The sequence below is a fragment of the Lagenorhynchus albirostris genome, chromosome 17 (assembly GCF_949774975.1).
Source record: "Lagenorhynchus albirostris chromosome 17, mLagAlb1.1, whole genome shotgun sequence".
Lineage (NCBI taxonomy): Eukaryota > Metazoa > Chordata > Mammalia > Artiodactyla > Delphinidae > Lagenorhynchus > Lagenorhynchus albirostris.
The window spans coordinates 38,188,625-38,214,286 of NC_083111.1; the positions used below are offsets into that span (position 1 = coordinate 38,188,625).

The window sequence follows — 25,662 nt, forward strand, 5'->3', positions numbered from 1 at the left end:
GCACTGCACAGAGCTGGCAGCACCTTCTTCACCAGGAGGTGAAAAGATGCCTTTATTATCCTATCATAAATGACTTGGGGCACCAGGGAAGCACTGCCCTTCTAACTATACAGTCAGGGTCTAATTTGGTTTGAATATTCAAGGTGAATTAAAATTCTATCTAAGTGGTAATACAGGACAATAATTTTTGCTTACGATCAAAGCTGTAGCTTGACTAATTGTATATGCAAATCAGGCAATTTATATTTAAATTATGCATTCCTATTCTAATCCCACAGGCACGTACAGATCAGCAAAGAGAATTGGTAGGACATGTGCAAGGTGCTTGAATATTTATTACCAACTGCAAACATTCACTGATCGTTTGAAAAAGAAATATACTGAAGAAAACAGTTTCAATTTAAAAACTATATTTATGGTAGACTTTTTCCAATTTTATAAAGACCTTTAAACTTCAGAGTGTGTTTTGTTATCTTTGCGGTTGCTTTAAAAAATACTACTTTTAGGGGAAAACTGATATGGCCTTCGACATTTGTTAGGACTCCAAATATTTAATATGTATATCATTATATTATATTGTATTATTAGGATTACATGCAAACTTTGAATACGGTCTGTAGGTTAAATAATTGTGTTGTATGAATGTTAATATCCTGATTGTGGTAACTGTACTGTGGTTACACAAGAAAATGTCCTTGTTCTTAGGAAATACACACTAAAATGTTTACGGTAAAGGGACATCATGTCTGCAACTTACTCTGAAGTACTGAGGTGAAAAATATAATGCACAACAGAAAAACAGGGAAGGAAAGAGGAAGAGAGAAACAAAAGACATCAAAGCAAACATGGTGAAATAGGGAAAATTGGGAGAAAGGTATATGGGATTTGTTTTTAATATTTTTTGCAACTTTTTCTGCAAGTTCGAAATCATTTCAAAATAAAATGGTGCAAAATATTACATGATGTACTTTCAAGCACAGGATATACTTTTTGCAATTATAATTTTCTCTGAAAAGAAGATGCATGGGTTATAGTACATTGAATTTTAGAGCTCTGCCCCTTTGATACCTTTCAAATGCTTTAAACTTGATTTTATTTACTTATCTTTTGTCACAAAGGTAGTGTATAATAGTTTCATTGCAAAGACACACTTTATAGGTTTTTTCCTAGGGAAAAAAAATTGCCCACAGCCAATTTTAGACTCTTGGGGGGGAAAAGCTTTCAAATTTTAACAGGCTGAGTGTAGATGTCCCGTTCTGCCTTTGGTGTTTTCCTCATGTTGGAATGCCTTGACACTTCGAACACTAGAAATGCTTTCTAAGAAGTCTATAAAGATAAATATTATAAGCAGTTACTTGAGACTTCCAGGTGAAACTGTCATCTATACTTTAGAGATTCAATATGCTCCTTAAAATTTAGCATCTATCCATAGAAAACAATTCCCAAACTGTTTTTATGCAGCAGATTAGGGATATCACTATCCCTAAGATAGTGATAAGAATACAAATTTAATGGACACTACTTCCAAGTCAGATTTTAGACTGAAGATCTAATGTAGATGGATAGGCACATATTAAAAATATTTGAAACATGGTTTGATAAGGTTTAACCCTTCTTAGAGAATGCATGGGCACCACATAAACAAGGATTGCTCTTTCCCTCCTCTCAGAGTCCCCATGATGCAAAGTACACCCAGAACTGGTTTCGGAAACCCACAAAACAGACAGTGAAGAAAAATAATAGTGGACTCAATAGATTACAACATGTCAAGTTAAAAAAAAAAAAAACTGATTAAGTGGAAAGTACATAATGAAGTTTTGAATCTGCTTCCAAATGCTTACCACTTATGGTAGGATTTCCTTTGTGCATAACTATTCAAGTTGACTTTCCAACAAAGGTGGTATATTCAGAAAAATCTGCTCTCACTTCACAGCAGTCAAACAAAGGCTTGAGTAGATAATAGCACAGAAGGAATTTGGATTGCACAAGACTTCACTGTCAATTTTTCTTTATGAACTATCAAGATTTAACTTAAATACACATAAATAGGGAAATGCAGAGATTCTATCCCTCAACATAAAAAGTCATCCTTGTGCTATCCAAAATGGCAACTCTTCGTACCTATTATTGGAATAAATTGAACTGACAGCTTAAAATTGGGGAAGAAAAATGGTCAGAAGATGTAGCAATTCCTTCTCCAGGTAGGTGGCACCCAGCACGTTTTAACATCTTATGAGTATCCCATGACTATTATCCTGGTAGAAAATCTTCTTAGAGGCGATGCTCTAAATCTGGTAAGACTATACAGATTATATATATACACACACACACACACACACACACACACACACACACACACACACACATATATAAACCTTAACCTTTAGGCTGAATGGATCTACCTTATTTGTATACTGGACATGCAAGAGATCTTTCTCTGGTTCTTAATCTACACTGCTATACTATCAGATTTTGAAACTCCCTGTCACACTTACAAAAAGAGTTATTTCTTAGAAAATTTAAAAAACAACCACAAAACTCGAACAAGAGCCAAGGGACCAGAGTCACCAAGTTGCACAGAACTATAGACATAGCTGTGTCAAATCAAAACCCAAATAGATATCTTCTGTGGGAAAAAAAAAAACCTTTCCTCCTTGATTGTGGTTCTCAGCCCTATACCCGTCTGATCGCCTGCAGAAACAGCATTTTCCAGTTTCTCAACTCAGACAAACTATTTTAACAGTTGAAGTTATAGTAGCTCAAAGCCACATTATGTATTTGCAATGTCATTTTTAACTCTTGAAACAGGTTTGTGCTTTATCTCCTGAGTTGGTTTCTTTTTAAAAATAAGGTTTTGGCTCAACTTTTATAGTGCTGGTGTTCTACCAAGATTCTGCCAGATATGAACTTCTTTAAGCCCAATAAGTCAATGAGTCATCAGAAACTTAAATCTACTTCAAAATGCAGAACAATATCCCTTAATGAAAATCAGATAGTATACATGGAAAGGAAAAACAGAAATTTAGCAACTTTGTCATTTAATTTAGTTCTGGTCATTGAATATTAATTAGCACAAAAGATCAACTTTAAAAACTGGTTGTAACCATAAAACTTCTGAGTGCCTCAGCAAGTGAACTAGATTTGCTGTGATACATTTAAAAAGAATTCAGGAGATATATGTCAATTATACCCCAATTAAAAAAAAATTAGAAGAGAAGGCTGAAGTAAAACACCAGACTTTGTTTTCATGAAGGAAAAATTGCATGCAATCTGAGACCTCAGGCTTCCAGCCTGAAACCATTATAGCCCCTGAAAAATGGGGTTTATAACAGAAGCATCACCAGACTCTCATTACAGTAGCACTAGCAGATGCTACTAAAATAAAAACTATTTCATGTTCTAATCAGGCCTGGTTTAAGAATATTCATCAGGATTTTTAAATTTTGTATGTGGGGGTCTGTTTTGTTGTTGTTAGCAGTAAAGTCCCTTCTTGTCATTCTTCACGTCACTTCATTAACAACTGCACACAGCTGCCAGAACACTAAATTCGTGTTTTTAAACAATTCTTACCAGCTTTCTTCCAGATCTCCTCTGGCACATATCCAGAAGCAGGCCTGTGAAGGAATTCCCGATGTGCATCTATGAAAAGGATAAAAATTGGTGGAGAGAGGAGGAAAGCACCATAAGCACTGTTATGTCATTACACAGGGTAGAAGCAAGCAATGCCCACTATCTCGGCTTCTCTACAAAAACATAGTTTTTAAAGGCTGGGCATTTCACTTCTAAAAAATAAACAAAAATAGCAAGACCAGTCATCAGAGCACAAGGAAAACAGGTCATTGGTCTAAATGCCTTGTATGCTCAAAGCCAAAACAACTCTAAATATTTCATTATATAATATGATATTTGGGAACACTGTTCCCAACACTCCTTAAGTATGGGAATTTCTATGGGTATATTTTATTTTATTAAAGAAAATAAACTGTATCTGGTAATTTTCTTTTTTTTTCCAAAGTCAAATTGGTAGTTAGAAAGTCAAATGTTAGGGTAACATAATTTTCACACAGCTCTGATTCTACCACCTTTCAATAAATAGTGAGCCTGATTCCATGGCTAACCGGCTCTAACAATTACTTTAAAAAATCTTGATGAGCATTCAAAATTCTCACAAAAATTAGATCATATGGATTTGACATGGATGGAAGCAAGAAAGAATCATTAGAATGGATTCACAGATAGCCAGTTGACCAAATATAACTAGTACATGACATGCTTTCCGGAAAAAAAAAAAAAAAAAAAATGAAGTTCCACTTTAAGTGAAATGCTGTGCTTTTATGCTGACCAAATTTTAAAAGTTTGAGAAAACGGATCATAATAAAGCTGATGTAGGAATGCTCACCTCCAAAATAACATCTTCATGAAAATGACATGAAACCTTTTATATATGTTTTTATATATGCTTGAAAGTAAAGTGTACAGTCTTTCAGAGATAAAATATGCACTAAACTTCTTCCATACTGGATTTTCAAATGAAAGTCTATGTATTTAGAAGTTTGAGGGGAAGAAAAAAAATCATTTTAACTTTTATAAATATAGCAATCTTTCAACGCATGATAAATTTCAAATAATTGAAGTTTTCTCTACATGTATAAGAAATGTTAAGTAGCAGACTTTTTAAAGAATACTCTATCTAATGTATGGTGAAGATCAAAAGAAATTCAGTCCAGTTTTCTATATTTTATGGAGCTACAGAATGAGAAAAGCACAATCAATTTATCTAAGTATATCATTTTATATTTGAATGCCTTAGACACATTTGAATATTTTGAATCCTTCGAGGGTACACAGATTATCAGTTGGCCAGAACATAAAATTTCCACAACTATTCTGAATTAGCAAAACCTTATTATAGCTTAGTGAAGGGCATATGGAAACTCTCTGTACTATCTTTGCAATGTTTCCTTAAGTCTAAAATTATTCCAAATATAAAAAGGTTATTTTTAAAAGTTTACGTTATAATTTTATGACTACTTGATAATCAAATGGACTGGAAATACCCATGCAGTCTCATGTACACATTCATTTCTATACAGTAAATGATGAAAAGCAAAATATCTTTATTTAAGTAATTTTCATTTGCTAAAGAGCTTGATAAAACCGTTTGATGCATATACGGCTTCCAAGAAATATCACGTGCCTAATTAGATTTGTCAAAATTACCTTTCACATCATTATAAAGTGCAGTCAAGTTCAAGTTCACATTTAGCCACATGACACAGTGAAACAGAGATTTACTTAAGACAACTTTTAGATATTTATTTTTAGGAGAAAAGACTTTGGCTTAAGAATAATTTACTGGATAAGAATAGATTTGTAAAGTCTGAAGACAAACAAAAAAATGCTTTCTCCACAGTAGCAAAAAAAAAAAAAACAAAAATTTTTCCATTTATTGGGTTAAGGAAAGAGTTATAACTTTATAAAAAATATTTTTTAATGGACTATTATATTTATAGGGAACAAGAAAATTGATGTTAAGTTATCCAAATACTAATTACCAGCCGTAGGCAGCACAGGCAGAAGAGTTAGTTCTAAAGCCCAGAGAAGGTGAATCTTGGCTTTGCCACCTGCTCTCCCTGTGACACTGGGCAAGTTAGTTTCTCCATGTCTCAGTCACCACATCTGTAAAGTGGGGACAATACTACCACATTTGAGATTGCTGCTGTGAGGACTCAGCGAGGTACTTCCTACTACATGCTTGGCATGGCACATCCTAAACTCTGATTAGATGTTAGTGCTACTCCCATCATTATTATTTAGCAGGTTGCCCAGTAAGAATGGATATACAGTCATCCTTTGGTATCTGAAGGGGACCAAGATCCGAGGATGTTCAAGTCCCTTCTATAAAATGGCATAGTGAATAGTGCTGCTCTGAACATAGAGGTGCATGTATCTTTTTGAATTGCAGTTTTATCCAGATATATACCCAGGAGTGAAACAGAGACAGACTCACAGACATAGAGAATAGACTTGTGGTGGCCAAGGGGGAGGTTGGGTGGGGGAGGGATGAATTGGGAGCTTGGGGTTAGCAGATGCAGACTATTATATATAGAATGGATAAACAACAAGGTCCTACTGTATAGCACAGGGAACTATATTCAATAACCTGTGATAAACCATAATGGAAAATAATTTTTAAAAGAATGTATATATAACTGAACCACTGTGCTGTACCACAGAAATTAACAACACTGTAAATCAACTACACTTTAATTAACAAAAAAAAGCATGGTATTTGCTTTGGATGCTAATTTGTTTGCTACACACATCCTTTCCTATACTTTAAATCATATCTAGATTACTTATAATTTATAACACAATGTAAATGCTATGTAAATAGCTGCCAGCACATGGCAAATTCAAGTTTTGCTTTTTGGAACTTTCTGGAATTTTTTTCCCAAATACTTTTGATGTGTGCTAGGTTGAATCCATGGATGTGGAACCTGCGGATACAGAGGGCCAACTGTATACTTATTTCCTTATTTAAAAAAACTAAGGTGAAAAGAGCACCATAAAGTTTCTTTTCTCACCCAGCACTGACATCCAAAGGGCACAAAACTTTAGACAAAACAAAACCATTGAAGAGGTTTGGATTAAGTAATACACACCAGTAAATTTTTACTCCCTCAGTACATGTCACTTGGGGAGGGAAGTTATGTCTATAGTTAGCAATTCACTGTCTGAACCCTTGATGGGAAGTCCTCAAACTTCTTAGGTGATACTTTCATAAATTTTATTCAAACCTCATGAATAGCCCCCAAATTTGCTCAAAGATAGATAACGTACTGGAGTCAACTGTGCACCCACCTTCCCGTGTGCTATATAGTCTGTACAGATCATGAGGATCCATATGCCATACGGGAAAGTTGTGCTGTATTTCACCTTCTTGGCTACATTTCCCTAGAATTCTCAATGATACATTGTCTTATTCGCATAGAGTCAAACTCCACCTAACCTAGAACCCTGATAGAAGTACCAACTGCAATCAAGCAAAAGTTTTCTTAATCCTATCCTACTTTATAAAAGAAAGTGTTTTTTTTCTCAAAATGCTGCGGAATATAAAGGCAAATAAAATTTTTTATATAATATACACCTATTTACATATATATATACATATTTTACAATATCCCCTCCAGTTCTAAGTTACTGTGTCCTAGCTAAGCATCAGGTGTACCAACAGAAAGAATGAAGTGATGACAGTAGAGGTACTGCTCAGAAACTATTTTGATTCACTGACAAATACTACTTTAATAGCTACAGAAACTGAATGATTAATTTAATATTTTCTCTTCTGATTAACTAGTAGCAATAACAGAGTCCACATATGCAAAACTGAGTTAAAAAAACCAAAACAGGGCTTCCCTAGTGGTGCAGTGGTTGAGAGTCCACCTGCCGATGCAGGGGACACGGGTTCGTGCCCCGGTCCGGGAAGATCCCACATGCCGCGGAGCGGCTGGGCCCGTGAGCCATGGCTGCTGAGCCTGCGCGTCCGGAGCCTGTGCTCCGCAACGGGAGAGGCCACAACAGGGAGAGGCCCGCTTACCGCAAAAAAGAAAAAAAAAAAAAGTGAAAAACCAAAACAAATCCTGAAATTGATCAATATTATAAGAGACAACTTCTCTCTTAAGACTTTCTTATTTTAGATTATTGGTGAATCTAGACAAACTTATGCAAAACATTCTAAGGCTCAGATTCTGAAGAAGCTAATTTTTAACCATTAAATCTTGACCACCTATAAAATATAAGTTGCTGTAAAATAGATGGTTGTTCTAAAATGCAGTGGTGAAACAAAAACAGAAGAGTCTGTGCGAGATGGTTTAAAATGTGAAATGTATACATATGTAACTATTGAAAGATGGAAAAATTATAGAAAAGACCTTATAAATTAAGTTTAGCTTACTTTGGGATGCAAACTGCTTGGGGATGAAAGAAGAGGAGGAGGGGAGCCCCCAGAAGATACATCTATGAAATGAGACCAAGTCGAAGTGGGGGAAATGTTTTAAGAAATGTGAAAAGACAGAAAAAGCAATCTATGATGTATGGAAGAGATGGAAGATGCACTACACTTACGACAGATGGAGACCATTGGATACTAGATACAGCAAGGGCCGCCATCAATATATATGAAGGGATGAGCTGATGGCCTTTGGAGAACCAATGTGACCTCATATGACCCAGGACAGCAATGCTCAAAGCTTGGCAGCACCTATGTTATGGCCTTCATCCTGTAGTGGGCAGAATGAGGCTGTGATCATGATAATATCTATTACAAAAACCATCAAAAGAAAGGAAGGGTTAAATGAGTTCATCTTTAGAAATGTTACTTATTTTTGTTTTAAAGGATAATAAATCCAGAAATCTCAACTTTATGTTCAGAAGCCCAACCCAACCTAGAAGCCAAGAACTACATTAGGATTTTCATCTTTAACAATAAAAATACCTAATGCTGTAGGAGGCAACCATCTCTTCTTGTTTTTCAAAGATGGACATATTTAACTAGTAGTCACGTCTTTTTTAACCCAATATACTAAATATAGTAGACTCTTTAAATACAGTAGGCACTTTACATTAGGAGCTCAGATGCATCATCTTGAAATGAATTTCATGATGTAATTTAAAAGGAATCAACACAAGTACATAAAATCTAAACTTTTATATGCAGATATACTCTGAATAACTTGTTTGTGGTTTTTATAATCTGATAGTATAGAAGTAGAAAAACATATTCCTTTGGATGGGAGTAAACTATTTTTCTATAGCCCTGTATTATGAATTAGGGTCCCAAAGGTATAACAGATTTACTGTATTTAAGACGGAATTCCCCTTTTCTTGTTTCTGTGCCTATTATATAAATTAGCCACCTAAACATTACTGCTTGGAAATACTTTTGGAATGAAAAAATACCTAAGAATCTACTATAATTTCATAAGCTTGTGTGCCAAGCAATAACACTAATTTTATGTACGGCTCGCTACTCTCTAAACTGTGAGATTGCATGTTAGAAATCATAATAATAGCTATTACTTATAGCACATCTACTATGTGTCAGGCACTGTCCCATATGCTGTATAACTATTAACTCAATTAATACAGAAACACCTACGAAATATGTATTGTTACCATCCCCACTTAACAGATGAAGAAACTGAGGCAGAGAGTTACTTGCCAAAGGTCACAAAACTAGTAAGAAGAACGAGGAATTCAGATTCAGACATCTGCTCAAACCCTGTGCCTTTAACTTTCATGCTAGATTTCCTGAGCATTGAGACAGTTAATGAGAAACTCTATAATTCAATCATGTGACAGTGATAAAACTTGTCAGCCAAAGGAATTTTAAAATATTATTTCTGTACCAATTACTTGAGGCAGGAGGTGGTATTAATTCAACAAACTTATGAATCTCTAAGCCTTCTGTGAATGATCAAGTTGATGTATCATTTCATTTAAAACAAAAACCTCTTTCTGAGGTTTAAAAAATAGTTTTTAAATTGTTTAAAAAAATTAAAAATTGTTTAAAAAAATAGTTTTCTAATTTTCTTAAGACTTGGATATTTGGAGTTTTTTCCTGGAAAGCAAGTGAGTTATAATAATAATACAAATAATTAAAATCTATTATTTCAAGGAAAAGTGTATTATTTCAAAAGTCCTTCAAGATAACAACCTGTTTTTGACTTAAAGAGTAGAAATAACATTATGGACTTAGTGTGTACTCAGCTTTAAAACTGTTTAAGAGGCTACTCATTTAAAATAGTCTTTACTTAATATCTGGGGGGAACTCCCCAAATTCAATTAGTAATAGATTAATCATGTTATCTTACCAATCCCTCAAACTGACTTAATACTATGGATATATTTCAAAAGCGAGAATGGGAATGAGTTTAACAAACACAACACAACAGTTATGGAAGTTACATTTTTCTCTGTACAGTCACCAAATACAATTTAAAATGCTAAAAATGAGTGTATGACTAAATGTTGTCATTGTTTCTAAGATAGGAATGTGACTAGGGCAATATTTTGAACTAAAGATATCTTCTATAACATTATTCTGAAGGTCTCATTTGAGACCAGACAGCAGCTTAAGAATTAAGAGAATCCAGCTAAAGGAAACACATGTAGAATAATCATAGGATATGGAGCTCTTAGGCATATCCATATGCCTATATCCATAAATCCATATCCATAAATTTATCAGTCAATATCCTTAATCCTTTAATTACACATACTAATACATTCGACTCCAAAGCCTAAGAGAAAACCTCAGAAAGCACTTAATGTAAATGATTGTGCCCCATGATTACAAACTACCTGCCTTATTTATAGCCACAGCCCAGCTCACAAGATGGATGGAACTCGAAGACTTCAGGAATCTACTGGCAAAAGACACCAGTGAAATATAACTGTTGGATGCTAAAACTTGCATATTGTGTGGCTCTTGACAGGTTCTCCCTATGGCTGTGGTAAGTTTCTTTAAAACGCAATCTAGGGTTCTGTGTCCCTAAAGAATAGGACTGTTTTAACAGAGTCCCAACAAAGAAATGAACTACTTGTAGTCTTTGAAAAATACAATCTATAAAAGCTTAAAACCAAAGCGATCTCTTTTTTACCAAAAATATGAATTCATTAAGCATCATTAAAAGTAATGTAATTTGTGTACTCTTAAGGAGTTTTTAAAACCAAGTTTATTCTTTTGATTACATAACAGGGAAACTAAACCTAGCTTCCTGGAGAACGATGAACACTTGCATCACTAGAATGCGTGACTATAGGTGATTACATGGTAACGGTCCTATGTTCAGTGTGCTGAATATAACTCACATAGGTCTGAAATCCTACCCATTTCTGAATTTTTTCTTTTACAATAGACAGCAGATAATATTAATCCTGTCAGTGCAGAGGACTGAATTGAGCGGCCTGCTGGTATGACCACTAGATATCTCCTTGCCTATCTCTTCCACTAGCTTAAAAGTTCCTCAAAGGAAGGAATTAAGAATATTTTTCCTTTATTACAGTCACTAGCATGATGCCTGACACACAGTAAGCCAGGTTCAACAAATAAGCACTGACTCGATGAATTTGTTAAATAGAGCCAGCTAAAATGGATATTTTTACTCCCAAAGTTTTGTTTAATTTAAGGCTCTCAATTTTTGCCTAGATTGGATGATTACAAATATTCTCTTTATTATTATTATTATTAGCCAATTTTGGTTCACAATACAGAAGTAAAAAGCAAGATGCTTATTCTATTCTAAACAGTTTGGTTTAATCTGGTTCAAATTAAACTTAAACCTATTTTCACTGCTTGCCTTAACATAAGCTAACAACACTTTTCTCTTTAAAATATCCTTTAGAATAATGTTTGTTGGGTAAATTAAATGACCTGGAATCTTCCTTTATTTAATACTTATTATGGCAATAGACATTCAGCATTCAGGGATTAGCAGGAATCGAGGAACCTAAGCGCAAAGGAAACTTTAATGACTAGGAATCATTTTAATAAAAAAGATAATGTGATCAATAGCCAGATAATATACTTCAAGTTTTAAATATTTGATAATCAGCCATGGATGATAATGAGGCCAAAGTCACGAGCTTAATCTGCACACAGGTAATTAGTTTTGTTTTTACAGCATGGACTGTACCCTAACCTAAGCTAGGTAGCAGGTGTGGGGCTAAACACATAAGAAAAATGAGATGAGAGAACAGGGGTCAACACAAATCCATCTCCATTAAGTTGACTCAGACTGTATATACAAGTAGTGGCCAGCAACGTAAATGACAGTAGCTTATTATTAATTTAGGCAAAAGTCCACAGGCCACTCAAAAATTATTTGAGGTTCAAATTTTCTTTCCATATACTTGGGATTACATTCTATTTATAACCCCAACAATTCCCAAATCTCAATACTAAATACGGCCACATGTACACATTCAATTTCTAAAGCACTGCTATATTAATAGTCCTGTAAGTTACTAGAATTAATAAAATCACAGTTAAGCAATCTAAGTTAAGGTCATGGAAGAGCTAAATCTATATCACTAATTTTCAAGTGGCAGTGGGCAAACTATAGAGCCCTTAGGTCTCTTCCTGGAAGCGTTTTGAGATAAATTACTCTCAAACACTAGGGTGCAGCAGAATTCCCCGGAGAGCTTGCTAGAAGCTCCAAGCCCACTCCCAGAGATTTTGTCTTTGCAGGTTGGAGACAGGGTCCAAAGAGCTATTTTATGAAGGAGCATGCATTTTAGTGATTCATGTGAAATTCTGGTCCAGCTTTGAAGCTTTGTCATAAGCCCAAAACATTAACCTAGAAAAGGAGTTTAATTTTTGTAACTGCCTCTTTCTATGCCAATCTGCCTAACAGACAAGACATATTTGAGGATATAAAGTGTTTATTGTTCTACAATTCCCTGTATAGCCGTTATTTTTGAAAAGACGAGTTAAAAATAAAATCGGCATTAATAGCATAAGAAGTATCTGTTCAATATGTCCATCTGAAGAAAAGATACCTAACGCCACTGGGTCTGGATTGACAGGACTCTGCTGCCTGGAGTGGCTGCTGCTACCGCTGCCGCCCTTTTTTAAGTCCTCAGCATCGCTGTACCGCCGGATCCAGTAATTCAATTCCTCCCGGTCCGCTTCCTGACATCGCCTTAGTACAGTGAGAGATCGCCTTGTTTTTTCTACCATGTCCATTATGCAGTTTAACAGCTATGGAAGAAATGGGCAGGGGGAGAAAGGAAGGATATATTATCAATCACCACAACTCACAGACTTTGGTGGGTAATGAAACAAACTATTTTAGGACAATGAAGAATGCTATTTTATTCTGAAGCCTTCCGTCTAATATTTTCAAAGGTTAGATTTGACACAGAGATCCAATAGATGAGTTAACTCAATAGGAATGAGAATAAAATGTGGGAGGCATGACAGGGATATTTCAGCTGAAGTAAACCCATCTTTCCAAATACTAATCCCATTACTGGATAAAATAAATAACTCTCTACAAATAAAACAGCAGCCCACTGATCTGGCTTTAGGGAATCCTTTCCATGATCTAAACACTTCTCTTATATAAGTGGCCTTGATATCAATTTAGAAATCAAATCCTATATTCTACTTTAAACATTCTCATTTATTATTTTTTCAAGGATGGCAGAAAATACCTTCACAGCATCCCCACACTTTTATCATGTCACCTCACTCCAGCTGTTTTCAAAACATTTTTTGAAATGATTACCAACATCTTACATGGTCAAGATGTTTCCATTCCTCTGCCCATTCTCTGTCTGTCAGTCTGTGATCAATCATTTCTTCTTGACGTGTGCCATGCAACCCTATAAATATAAAGAAGGTTGAATCACCCTAAAACATTAAGGACATAATCCATATGCACATAGGCACTTAGCAAAGACTATGTGGGCAAACTAAAGGATGTGAAAATATATTCGATTTTTGAACGGAGGCATGAGTCATATTCAGATTCAGAATTACCTCATGGGTCTCTCATAGAATGATAAAATGTCAGAAAACTAGAAGGAATTTTAGAGGTCATCTGGTCAGAACCATTTCTTTTACACATGAAGAGATACCAAGTCCTGAGCCAGTTATCCATATAATGTTCCCTAAGTGAAAATATAAATATATCCTGAATCTTAATAAATACAAGAAACCACAAGTATACATTAAGTGGTTTCAAAGTGTGGCTTTCCTGAATTAAAAACGAAGATAGCATAAATTGTTTTACATGAATAGGGATATGCTTTTCTAAAACAAGCACGGTAAACCTATTCCACATTTCAGCATAGTATAAATGAACACAATCCTATTACATACACCTTCATGATAAAATTAGGCCATGAAGAGAGGGCTTGCATAACATAAAAGCAAAATATACTCATTCAATTTATCAAAAAGTAAAAAATAAAAATAAATTGGACATCCTCTATGAAAACAAAATCAACATACCAGATATAATTTTGGACAAATACCATAAATCCAAGCTAAGAAACTAAAAATCCTAATTTGTAGTCCACAACATAAATATTAATGCTCTTTAGCATCACAGTTAAGATGCTACCATGAAAAGGTAATAAGGAAACACTTACCAAGTGAGAACAATAGTAACGAACATGAGCAATTAGCCAGGATGCTTATCAAAATAAAAAATTAATGTGTCTTCCTAAAGGGACAGGGTGAAAGAAAGGGTCTAATCAGAGATACCTAGAAACGCGTGGCTCTTCTGACAAATTGTGTAAAACACCTCATGTTCTACTATCAAGGAAAGGCACTAGGCTATGGCAAGATTTTCCATTTTAAACAATTAAAACTATTTATTTTAGTTGCCAGTTCTCACTGTTATTCTGAATAGCAAATTAAGTTTGACATGGTTTAGGCTTCTATAGACACCTAGGCTCTTTTTCTGAGGGAGTTATGTAGGAGTTAAATGACAATAAAAGTTATGAGACACTGCATTCCACTTTTTGTGAAATCTGAGTGGTTAGAAATCCCCTTTTAGCTGATTTAGGGAAATAAAGATAATGAGTCATATGACTTTTTTCAGCCAACCATGAAAATACAATTTAATTTATAGCTGATGGAAGTGAGCACATACATGTCAGCTTTCTCAGACTAAATTAAAAGCTAAATATAAAACACTGCACCATTCCTCTCCAATTAGAATATATTCTGAAATACATTTTTAAAGCTAAAATTGTCAATGCCACCTATTGGTAAAAAAGTAAAATTGCAAATAAGCTTTAATAATTTGCATAATAGAAAAGACATTGGAGAAGAGTAATATTTAGTTATTTCTCTGTTGTGACAATTTCAAGTTGAAATGTTTGCAAATATGTTATTTTTATTGACTTATTTTTTGCCTGTGTTTTAGGGAAAAAGCACTACCATTGAAATGAGTCATCACAGAAAACAACTGGAGAGTGATAAAGATATAAATGCGGTGTTAAGATTCATGATGGAGGCTTCTTACTATATTGGCCTATATAAAGACCAAGAACTTCAGAAGTCTTAAAAGTTTCAAAACTTCAGCAGATTAAATCAATAGTGACATGAGCTCTACCACCGGGAATAATATTAACGAGCAATAGGATGTCTGTGGCTAATGGGATAACAGCATTTGTGGAACAGTGCTAAGCATCATCTCACTTAACAACAATAGAAAAATAATAAGTACATTAGAAACATGTTTGAGCCCAAGTACTTGGTGAAAAAATACAGGTCTCATATGTTTGCTGCTTTTGAGCTCTGAAGGTCATTTGTTGGATACAGCCAAATCTTTAAAAAGAAAAAATAAAACAACTCAAATTTTTACATTTATTAATTTTTCTATTTCAGATACTTAAATATTCATCACCACACAATTTTTATTTATATCCATAATACCAGAGGGATGTACTAGGGGAAAGCAGTTCAGACTCATTAAAACACATTTTCATTTGTGGGCAATCTGACACTAATGTTGAGTCTTACCCAATTCCTAACTAGGCTGAAACTCTAAGTTTATTTATAAACTAATGCTGCCTGTAAAATTATTTTATTAAAAGATTCTAGTGAGTACACGTCTCGGCAAATGTGTCTCTACATATAATAGACATTTATAAATCGTACCAGACTAAGTATACATTTATGACCATTTTTATATTCTCAAAATGGCGGCCTGATGTAACACCATGATTTGTTACTCATACGTCAAGGTTTTACTTTACTTTAACACATAATAAACTAGGCCAGACTTCAGGGACAGTTAAGTAGTTGCGTATATTTATAAAGACTACCACTATTAGTTTTATAAGCTAATATAATTAAAAGGTAAGGAACATGGTCTGATAAAAAAAATCACATAAAACCAGTGGGTACAGATATAACCCATAAAGGAATATTTTATATTACTAGATGAAAACATAATCATTGAATATAAGCATAATTAGTTCCTTGTTGATTACTCTGTAGTGTACTGGAACTAATATTTCATAAAATAGAATCTGCTGCCTAAGAAATAGGCCATTTCCTGGCACTTACAAAGTGGGGTATCTTGAGTTGGTCTTACAATGACCTGGTAACTCCACTTCTATTTGAAAATAAGCAATCATGGTTTGAGGGCATTAGTCATAAATAAATGGCGAGGCTTTTGCTTTGAAGGGAGCTGTTATCGCATTTGATTTCAGGGTCAAAATATCAGTCCAGACTGAGAAATAACATAACCATTTTTGAGAGCTCTTCGAAATGGTACCTGAGAGAACATTAGACAGATTGGTTATTAAGAAAGAACAAATTATATGCTTAGCCATTTGTCTGACACACTATATAAATGTAGAAATGATGTTGTGGGGAAGTGAAACTACTATTTTACTATCTCACATCCAGGGCCTCCATCGTCCCTCCCCTCAACCTGACTCTCCCTCTCTGCTTTCTAAACATTTGGAGGGTTGTGTTTTCAAGCAAAAGACCCTACATATGGAAGCCCCTATGTCCTACTAACCTAGTTAGAAGTCTAACATAAACCTCTGCTCACCACACGCTCTCTGCCTGTGGCTAAAAAAAATGTTGTCCTACTACTCAGGCAGCGAACTGGCTGTGCTTCCCAAGTTCTGAGCCTTCAGCTCTGTGTTCTGCTTTTCTACTTGGACTTCGTCCTGTGCTGCTTCCAGTATCTTGCCCACCAAACCATCCCATGTCAGGGAAGTTTGCCAGCAACCAGTTAAGAGGTAAAGGCAGTCCTGCTGCTGGACAGCATGGATTCAGGGGACAGAAAAAGACTAGAGAGAGGGCTGACTATTGCTCTCAGTTTATCACTAGGTTGACTCGCGAAAAATCAAGAATTCAAGAAGCCCCAGGAACAGGAACAGTGCTCTAATGCTATCACCTCAAACACTGATCATGTATCAAAACTTACCTATTCGTCTTCCTTCTCATTTTTCATGGTGACCACCTGTTCTTTAGAAGACAGTGTCTCCTAAATGCTTCACTTCCAACAGTTTTATGCAAAGAAGGAATGAACACAGGCAAACAGAACACGTATTTACCCAAACTCATTCCCTTCTTTGGTATTCTGATCTTTGACACTAAATTTTCAACACTAAATTGAATCACTGACACTTCTAAGTTGGAAAACAAAAAAAAGTACTAAATCATTCCTCAAAGAACATCTGTTGACTTAAACCACAGACATAATAATACCATATTGTATTTTTCAAATACAGACTATCACAGAGACTGGAAAGCTCCAAATGAACTTTGAGACTATCTGAAATAAAAGATAGAATGAAATAAACTGATTTTTTAAAAATACTTGTGGCAGACTAACTACATACGAAATCCCTCATATTAAAAAAAAAATTAAAAACTTGTTTTGCGTATGTTAATACAGTTCAAGAGGTTGTATTTAGATGTCCCCCCTCCCCAAATAATAACCTGCTGTCCCAAAGAACGTGAGTAATTAAGAGAGAGAAAGCACAGCTGTTAAAGGACACAGTAATACCAACAAAGTTTTCTCATAAAGGAGACACTACATAAAGAAAGGGAATTTTTACCCCATCACAGATATCAAGCCTCAAGTTTAGCTGAGAAGTAATGATGCAAGTCTTAAAGCATACAGTCCCAAAAGAAGTGAAGAGATCCTTCAGTCTTACCCATAGGTCTGTTTCTGTCCCTGAGGTCCCTGTGGCTGGGGTGTCGATAGGAGTCCCTGTAGTGGTGGGCAATGGCCATATCATCCAAACGGTAATGCTGAGGTGGAGGAGGGGTGGGGTGAGGCAGGCCATTGGGCTGGTAGGATAAGCCATTATTTGGACTGTACCGCTGGCCTGGGCTAATAGTGCATGGTCGCTTGCTTGGATGTTCTGAGTGCAAAGGCTCTCTGTCAAAGCCATTTTCTTTGGTTCTGAGGGAGGAAGAAAAAGAGTTTGTTTCATAATGTACTCAGAAACCAGCATAGTTTGGACACTCACATTTGAACTTGTAATATAAACAGAATATTCTTTTACTGGCCAGAAACTTTCTAAACTCAGCTTCCTAGACCTGTGGGAATTCACTAAAACCCATGCTGAGGCCTAAATGATCACATGACTGCACAGGAGAAAATGTTCCACTTCTCATCAAATTAGCAAACATCTTTCAGTTGAAGTTCATGTGGTTCGGTCACAAACAAGAGGAAGCCTGATCTCCACTCTGCAGATAACATTTTCACTCAAAAGCAAACACTTGATTTCTAACAAATTACCCTTGGATCAACTGTATTTGGTGAAGATTCATCAAGGTACAACAGCGTCACTCTTTCAGTGAATTCTTCAGGTATACCTATTGCACCGATCCAAGCTATGTCTGACTTCCATGTCAGAGGACATCTATGAGCTGTGTTGTTCAATACAGTAGCCACATGTGGCTGCTTAAATTAAAAGTGAATTAACAGGGATTCCCTGGTGGCGCAGTGGTTAAGAATCTGCCTGCCAATGCAGGGGACACGGGTTCGAGCCCTGGTCCGGGAAGATCCCACATGCCGCGGAGCAACTAAGCCCGTGCGCCACAGATACTGAGCCTGTGCTCTAGAGCCCGCGAGCCACAACTACTGAGCCCGCGTGCCACAACTACTGAAGCCCGCGCACCTAGAGCCCACGCTCCTCAACAAGAGAAGCTACTGCAATGAGAAGCCCACACACCGCAACGAAGAGTAAACCCCGCTCGCCTCAACTAGAGAAAGCCCGCACACAGCAACGAAGACCCAAAGCAGCCAAAACTTAAACGAATAAATAAATAAATTTATTTTAAAAAGTGAATTAACATTAAATAAAGTTTAAAATCCAGTTCTTCAGTAGCAATAGCCACATTGCAAGTGTAATCGCCACCTGTGGCTAGTGGCTATGGTACTGGACAGCACAGATACAGATCATTTCCATGATGTCAGAAAGTTCTATTAGAAAGCACTGATCAAACTGAATTAACTAACTTAATTAATGCAATAAAACAACGTAATGTCTGGGACTGACATTACCTTGGGCTACCAAGATAATCAATCAGCAGTCATACAGAGCTAGCTGGGATTAGAAGAAAGATTGGGGCAAACCCCTTTCTTTTAAAGTTGAGGAAACACATGCCCAGAGAGCACAAGTGACCTGCCTGAAGTCATGAGATCTTAGGGCAGGGCAGGCACACCCTGACTTCATTTCATCATGTGATACACAAAACTGTACTTGTCTTTCAGAAGGAACACATTCTATAAATGAGACCTGTTAACTGCTCCTAGATTCTCAAACAGAAGTAGGGTTAAAGAAATATTTTCTGACTGAACGTACCCCTAAGAGATGAACTCAGTGTAGTCTGTAAGATAGGAATGCATAACCTCCACTTTGACTGCAAGCACAGCTCCCAAACTAATTTTTTACCTAGTAGCTGGCTCTCCTCACAAGACCAGCTCTCTATCCTTAGACCAGTGGCAGCATCTATTTTCCCTGGGAAATTTCCCCATAAGAATTCCACCAAATCACAGTAGCTACAGATTTGAGTGCCTTTTTTTTGGCCTTGCCGTGTGGCTTGTGGGATCTTAGCTGCCCAACCAGGGACTGAACACAGGCCATGGCAGTGCCTAACCACTGGACTGCCAGGGAATTTACATCTGCACACCTTTTTTTGATTTTAGGTTGGTTAGGTTTAGATACTTTAGACACTTTTCCCACTTTCCTAGTGCCCAGGGATAGTCTTTGTCTGATAAAACTGGAGGGATGTGAATGGAAACTGACTTGACAACAGAGATCATTTAGGGGCTAGAGGATTCTACAATGAATCGCCCTTTATGTCCCTTTAGGGTAGAACCCCAGTGACAATTTGCACACATCAGATTATAAAGGACAGAGAAGTTAGAGACAGAAAGTACAGGCACACTAAGAACTGAGGGAAACTGCAGAGTTCAATGGGAAATGAATATATGCCCAATACATGCTGGTGAAAGATGTTCTGGAGCCAGGTGACTGTCCAACCCTGGAAATGCCAGCAGGGCATTGTCCCCATGGGAGTGTCAAACAGAAGTCTCAACGCTGCTCCTGTCAAAGTATCTACAGTAAAACATTCTGACTCCGTACATATTGATCATTGACCAGACTAAAATGTCTCAAACGTTACAATGCACTGCTTCAAAATAATTTTTAAAAGTGAATGGAAACATTCTAGATATATATCTTCGAAGAGGATATTTATGTGATTCTAATCTGTATTTCCATATCCTACACATTTCTGAATAATACACTTCAACATTCAAGGCATAAACATTTCCAGCATAAATCAGTTGGAAAATACTGAAGACTATTAGTAGCTATGAATATAATGTCAACACAGCACCTACCTTACTGGCAGTGTGGTGTAGTGGAAAGAGCACTGGACTGGGAATCAAGAGACCTGAGATTTAGTCCTGGCTCTTCCACGACTAGCTGTGTGACCTTGGGCAAGTCACTTAACCTCTCTGGACCTCAGTTTGCTCATCTGTAAAATGAAAGGGTTGGACTAGATCAGTGGTTTTCAAACTGTGCCACTTGAGGTGCTTAGGGATTCTGCAGGCAATAAAGAGCTTTTACCCCAAACAATCAAGATTTAAAGGGCCAGAGGAACCCACTTATCATTCTTATCTATTTTAAAATTTGAGGTTCCACCTAAGGTTTCATTTCTGAAGGAAAAAGCTGCTAAAATCAAGTTTGAAAACCACTGGACTAGGATAATTTGAGGTCCCTTCTAGTTTGAAAACTCTGCAATTCAGTTATTCTATATTTATTTCTAAATGTCATTTGTACAGCACAGGGGATATAGCCAATATTTTATAATAATTTTAAGTGGAGTATAACTTTTTTTGTGCAAAAATAAAAAATATTCTCTAAATACCTTATAGCAGCCTAAATATATAAACATCAAAACATTTCTAAATATCAAAACATCTTTGATCCAATTGTGTCAAACCAACTCAACTTACTGGTTTTGTGTCTCCTTGTTCAAAGATAACAAGAACATTCAACACTGGAAGAATTCTTACTATTTTCAAAGTAGTTAGATACGTTATTTATCTTTGCTGTCAGATCAACCCTCTGATCAGTGCTATTACTTCAATGAGCCTGTATTGAAGCTTTTTTCCCTCCTAAAGCAAGGACAGTAATGTCCTAAGAAGCAGGGCTAGCTCCTGAGTCTGTCCTCTCATTTCTATCATGTCCTTGCAGAGACAGTCCCTATTCTGGGTCTTATCACTCTTGCAGCTATTGAAACAATAAAGCTCATCACCTCACAGAGGTAGGTATATTTCAGCAGCAAAGCATTTAAACGGCCCACATAAATAGTTATGAGAAGTCTCCCTGTGCTTCCTCCAACCACTCAAGTCTACCTATAAAGCCAACCCTATTCAAAGGATGTATGTCCAGAAAGCTAACCAAAACAACTTAATTGCTATTTGTTTGTCTGCTTCTTAGAAATGCCTAAAACTATCTAAAACCTCATTTGCTTGGGGGCAAATTCCAAATCTGAATGTTTCTTACCTTCTCACAATGTATTAGGCAAAACTAACAAATACTTTTCATTGTCCCATACCAGCATACTCTCAAAATAACTCAAATTCTAGTGGGAAGTCTGTCATGTCTCATGGGTTTCTAGAAGGCATTTTTCGGTTTGTTTTTTATATTCTATCTCCCTTCCAGGAGAAATGTTCCTCAATATAACCTAACTACTTCAACAATTAGATCCCAATCACTTCTCTCTCAGGGTCTGATGTCCTAAGAGTAGAAGACTGCTCAGGACTCAGCTATGTGACCCTGAGATAACCTGGCTTCAGTTTCCTGCCCAGTAAAATGAAACTGATAGGAAACAATAGGTGTTTAAGAAAAAAAAAAAAAAACACTTAAGAGACAACCTAATTTACACCTTACCCCACTTCAGGCTGTTCTCTCTCAGCTCCTCAAAACAGAGGCTGTAAACTGACTTACTTGAGAAAGAAAACAAACTTTTAAAAAAACTTTCCTCTATATAAAATATTTTAAATGTCATAATAGGCTAGTATGCACTGACAATTCCTTAGTAACATGAAAATGGGGAAGAATGAAGAAAGAAATTATTAAGATCGTGGCAATAACTAGAATGAAAGGACCAATCAATTTCTTACATGACAGGAACAGACATAAGTTTTTTTCTAGATTCAAATGTTTTTTAAGTGCGGAAAACAGCACTAAAAGATTGTTCTAGGGAAAGGCAAATTGGTATAGCATAATAAACCTGAGAATGGCAAGGAAGAAACTTAAAAATTCTGATATTAGTCCTGTTACAAATAAATACATGCCTTAGGTGCTGACTTCTCCAACTGACCACACGTATTTCAAACAGCACATGTCTAAACTGACCTTGTCTTTCTCTGGTACTTCCTTCACCAGTCAATGATGCCACCTTTTACTTAGCCACCAAAATAGAAACTTGGAAGTCACTCTATAACTTTCTTCTCCAAAAAAAAGTCCTGCTGATGGTCTCATAAGCTTCTCTGGCATAGGTCCTTCTGCCCTACCTCAGGACACATTATCTTGGCCTTATCATGCCCTTGTCTTACTCTGCAGGCATCTCAGCCAGAACCAGGGCTGAGATACTGGCTGAGTCTTTAAAAAAAACAAACAAACAATTTTTTACTTTTTATTTTAGAAAGAAGCATATATCTAAATCTCAGGAGGTGATAGTTCTGTTAAAGTAAAGCCCAAAGACATTAATAACTTAATCTTAAACAAAGCTTCCTTCCCTTTTCTAACACATGCAGTTTGTTAAGGCTTCCACAGAAAGACTAGACACTGAATTAAAGGGCGGGGGAGTGGTCATTTAGGGCATCATATTTTCAAAACACAACTCAGTAAAAGGTCTCTTCAGGAATTTTTAGGAAATAGATTGAGTTTAGATAAGAATTTTATGTACACCCTATATTGGTGTCGAATAATGTATCTGAAACAAAATACATTACAAATTCCCCTGCTTCCTTAAAAAGAAAATCAAACCTGATTCTTCATGGACAACCTGCAGTGATTTCTATGTTTGCAGAAATGTCACCCTGCAGGAAGTGGGATGTTCAGATGGTGAAAAACAAAGCACTGAGTGACACAGGACCAACACTACTGGGCCACATGGAAAGAAGTGCCTTCCATCTCTCTCTTGCTAAACCACAACCTAGGAGATAACTTCCTAAGAGGCGGGCTAACACCTTCTGGAGTAAAAAAGATAGATGCAGGTAGATGTTGGCCCCTCCAGACAAAAACAAGATACCTGGGCCCTTAAGGATTACAATATGTGGGTTCCCAGAGCCTTCCCTCCCCCAAAGAGAAGGTGGAAACCTTCAGGCACATGTCCCTGGAGCTCTCCATCCGCTGAACAGTCAGACTGACTGGGAGCGGCTGTCCCCTTGTCTTCACTAATTTCTGACCACTGCTGAAGTATTCAGTTGCTAACTGCTCCTGCTGTCTGGAACCACATTGGTTTTTTTTTTTTAAACACATCTTTATTGGAGTATAATTGCTTTACAATGTTGTGTTAGTTTCTGCTGTACAACAAAGTAAATCAGCTATATGCATACATATATCCCCATATCCCCCCCCTTGAGCCTCCCTCCCACTGTTCTTATCCCACCCCTCTAGGTGGTCACAAAGCACCGAGCTGATCTCCCTGTGCTATGCAGCAGCTTTCCACTAGCTATCTGTTTTACATTTGGTAGTGTATGTATGTCAATGTTACTCTCTTACTACATCCCAGCCTCTTCTTCCCCTTGTCCTCAAGTCCATTCTCTACATTTGCGTATTTATTCCTGCCCTGCCACTAAGTTCATCAGTACCATTTTTCTAGATTCCATATATATGCGTTAGCATACGGTATTTGTTTTTCTCTTTCTGACTTACTTCACTCTATATGACAGACTCTAGGTCCATCCACCTCACTACAAATAACTCAATTCTGTTCCTCTTTATGTCTGAGTACTATTCCATTGTATGTATGTGCCACATCTTCTTTATTCATTCACCTGTTGATGGACAATTAGGTTGCTTCCATGTCCTTGTTATTGTAAATAGTGCTGCAATGAACATTGCAGTACATGTATCTTTTTGAATTATGGTTTTCTCAGTGTATATGCCCAGCAGTGGGATTGCTGGGTCATATGGTAATTCTATTCCTGGTTTTTTAAGGAACCTCCAGACTGTTCTCCATAGTGGCTGTATCAATTTACATTCCCACCAACAGTGTAGGAGGGTTCCCTTTTTTCCACACCCTCTCCAGTATTCATTGTTTGTAGATTTTTTTTTAACATCTTTATTGGAGTATAATTGCTTTACAATGGTGTGTTAGTTTCTGCTTTATAACAAAGTGAATCAGCTTTATGTATACATATATCCCCATATTACCTCCTTCTTGTGTCTCCCTCCCACCCTCCCTATACCATCCCTCTGTGTGGTCACAAAGCACCAAGCTGATCCCCCTGTGCTATGTGGCTGCTTCCCACTATCTATTTTACATTTGATAATATATATAAGTCCATGCCACTCTCTCACTTCGTCCCAGCTTACCCTTCCCCCTCTCTGTGTCTTCAAGTCCATTCTCTACATCTGCGTCTTTATTCCTGTCCTGCCCCTAGGTTCTTCATAACCGTTTTTTTTTTTTTTTAGATTCCATATGTATGTGTTAGCATTCGGTATTTGTTTTCCTCTTTGTGACATACTTCACTCTGTATGACAGACTCTAGGTCCACCCACCTCACTACAAATAAATCAATTTCATTTCTTTTTATGGCTACGTAATATTCCATTGTATATATGTACCACATCTTCTTTATTCATTCATCTGTCGATGGACACTTAGGTTGCTTCCATGTCCTGGCTATTGCACATAGTGCTGCAATGAACATTGTGGTACATGTCTCTTTCTGAATTATAGTTTTCTCAGGGTATATGCCCAGTAGTGGGATTGCTGGGTCATACGTAGTTCTATTTTTGGGCCCATTTTTGGATTGTTTGTTTTTTGGATATTGAGCTCATGGGCTGCTTGTAAATTTTGGAGATTAATCTTTTGTCAGTTGCTTCATTTGCAAATATCTTCTCATATTCTGAGGGTTGTCTTTTCGTTTTGTTTATGGTTTCCTTTGCTGTGCAAAAGCTTTTAAGTTTCATTACGTCCCATTTGTTTATTTTTGTTTTTATTTTTATTTCCATTTCTCTAGGAGGTGAGTCAAAAAGGATTTTGCTATGATTTATGTCATAGAGTGTTCTGCCTATGTTTTCCTCTAAGAGTTGTATAGTGTCTGGCCTTACATTTAGGTCTTTAATCCATTCTGAGCTTATTTTTGTGTATGGTGTTAGGAAGTGTTCTAATTTCATTCTTTTACATGTAGCTGTCCAGTTTTCCCAGCACCACTTATTGAAGAGGCTGTCTTTTCTCCATTGTATATTCTTGCCTCCTTTGTCAAAGATAAGGTGACCACATGTGTGTGGGTTTATCTCTGGGCTTTCTAGCCTGTGGAACTATGCTTTCTTATTCTAATCTGTCATCTACACATTTCAACTGGAGCCCTCTAATTTTTTCTTTTTAGTGAATCAATCATGGCACTTTGTTCC

The 25,662-nt window shown here is 36.5% G+C and overlaps 1 protein-coding gene across 4 annotated transcripts in view; it reads right to left on the reverse strand.

The window, feature by feature from the left end:
- The window catches only part of RUNX1T1 (RUNX1 partner transcriptional co-repressor 1), a 137,428-nt gene that overhangs the window by 14,827 nt on the left and 96,939 nt on the right, over positions 1-25,662 (reverse strand). For all 4 annotated transcript variants that reach the window (XM_060127709.1, XM_060127707.1, XM_060127708.1 and 1 more), the window contains 4 exons: positions 17,704-17,954; positions 13,307-13,392; positions 12,565-12,766; positions 3,571-3,639 (listed from right to left, as the gene is read on the reverse strand). In XM_060127709.1, coding sequence (XP_059983692.1) covers positions 3,571-3,639; positions 12,565-12,766; positions 13,307-13,392; positions 17,704-17,954 — 608 coding nt within the window. The remainder of the gene's footprint in view (positions 1-3,570; positions 3,640-12,564; positions 12,767-13,306; positions 13,393-17,703; positions 17,955-25,662) is intronic.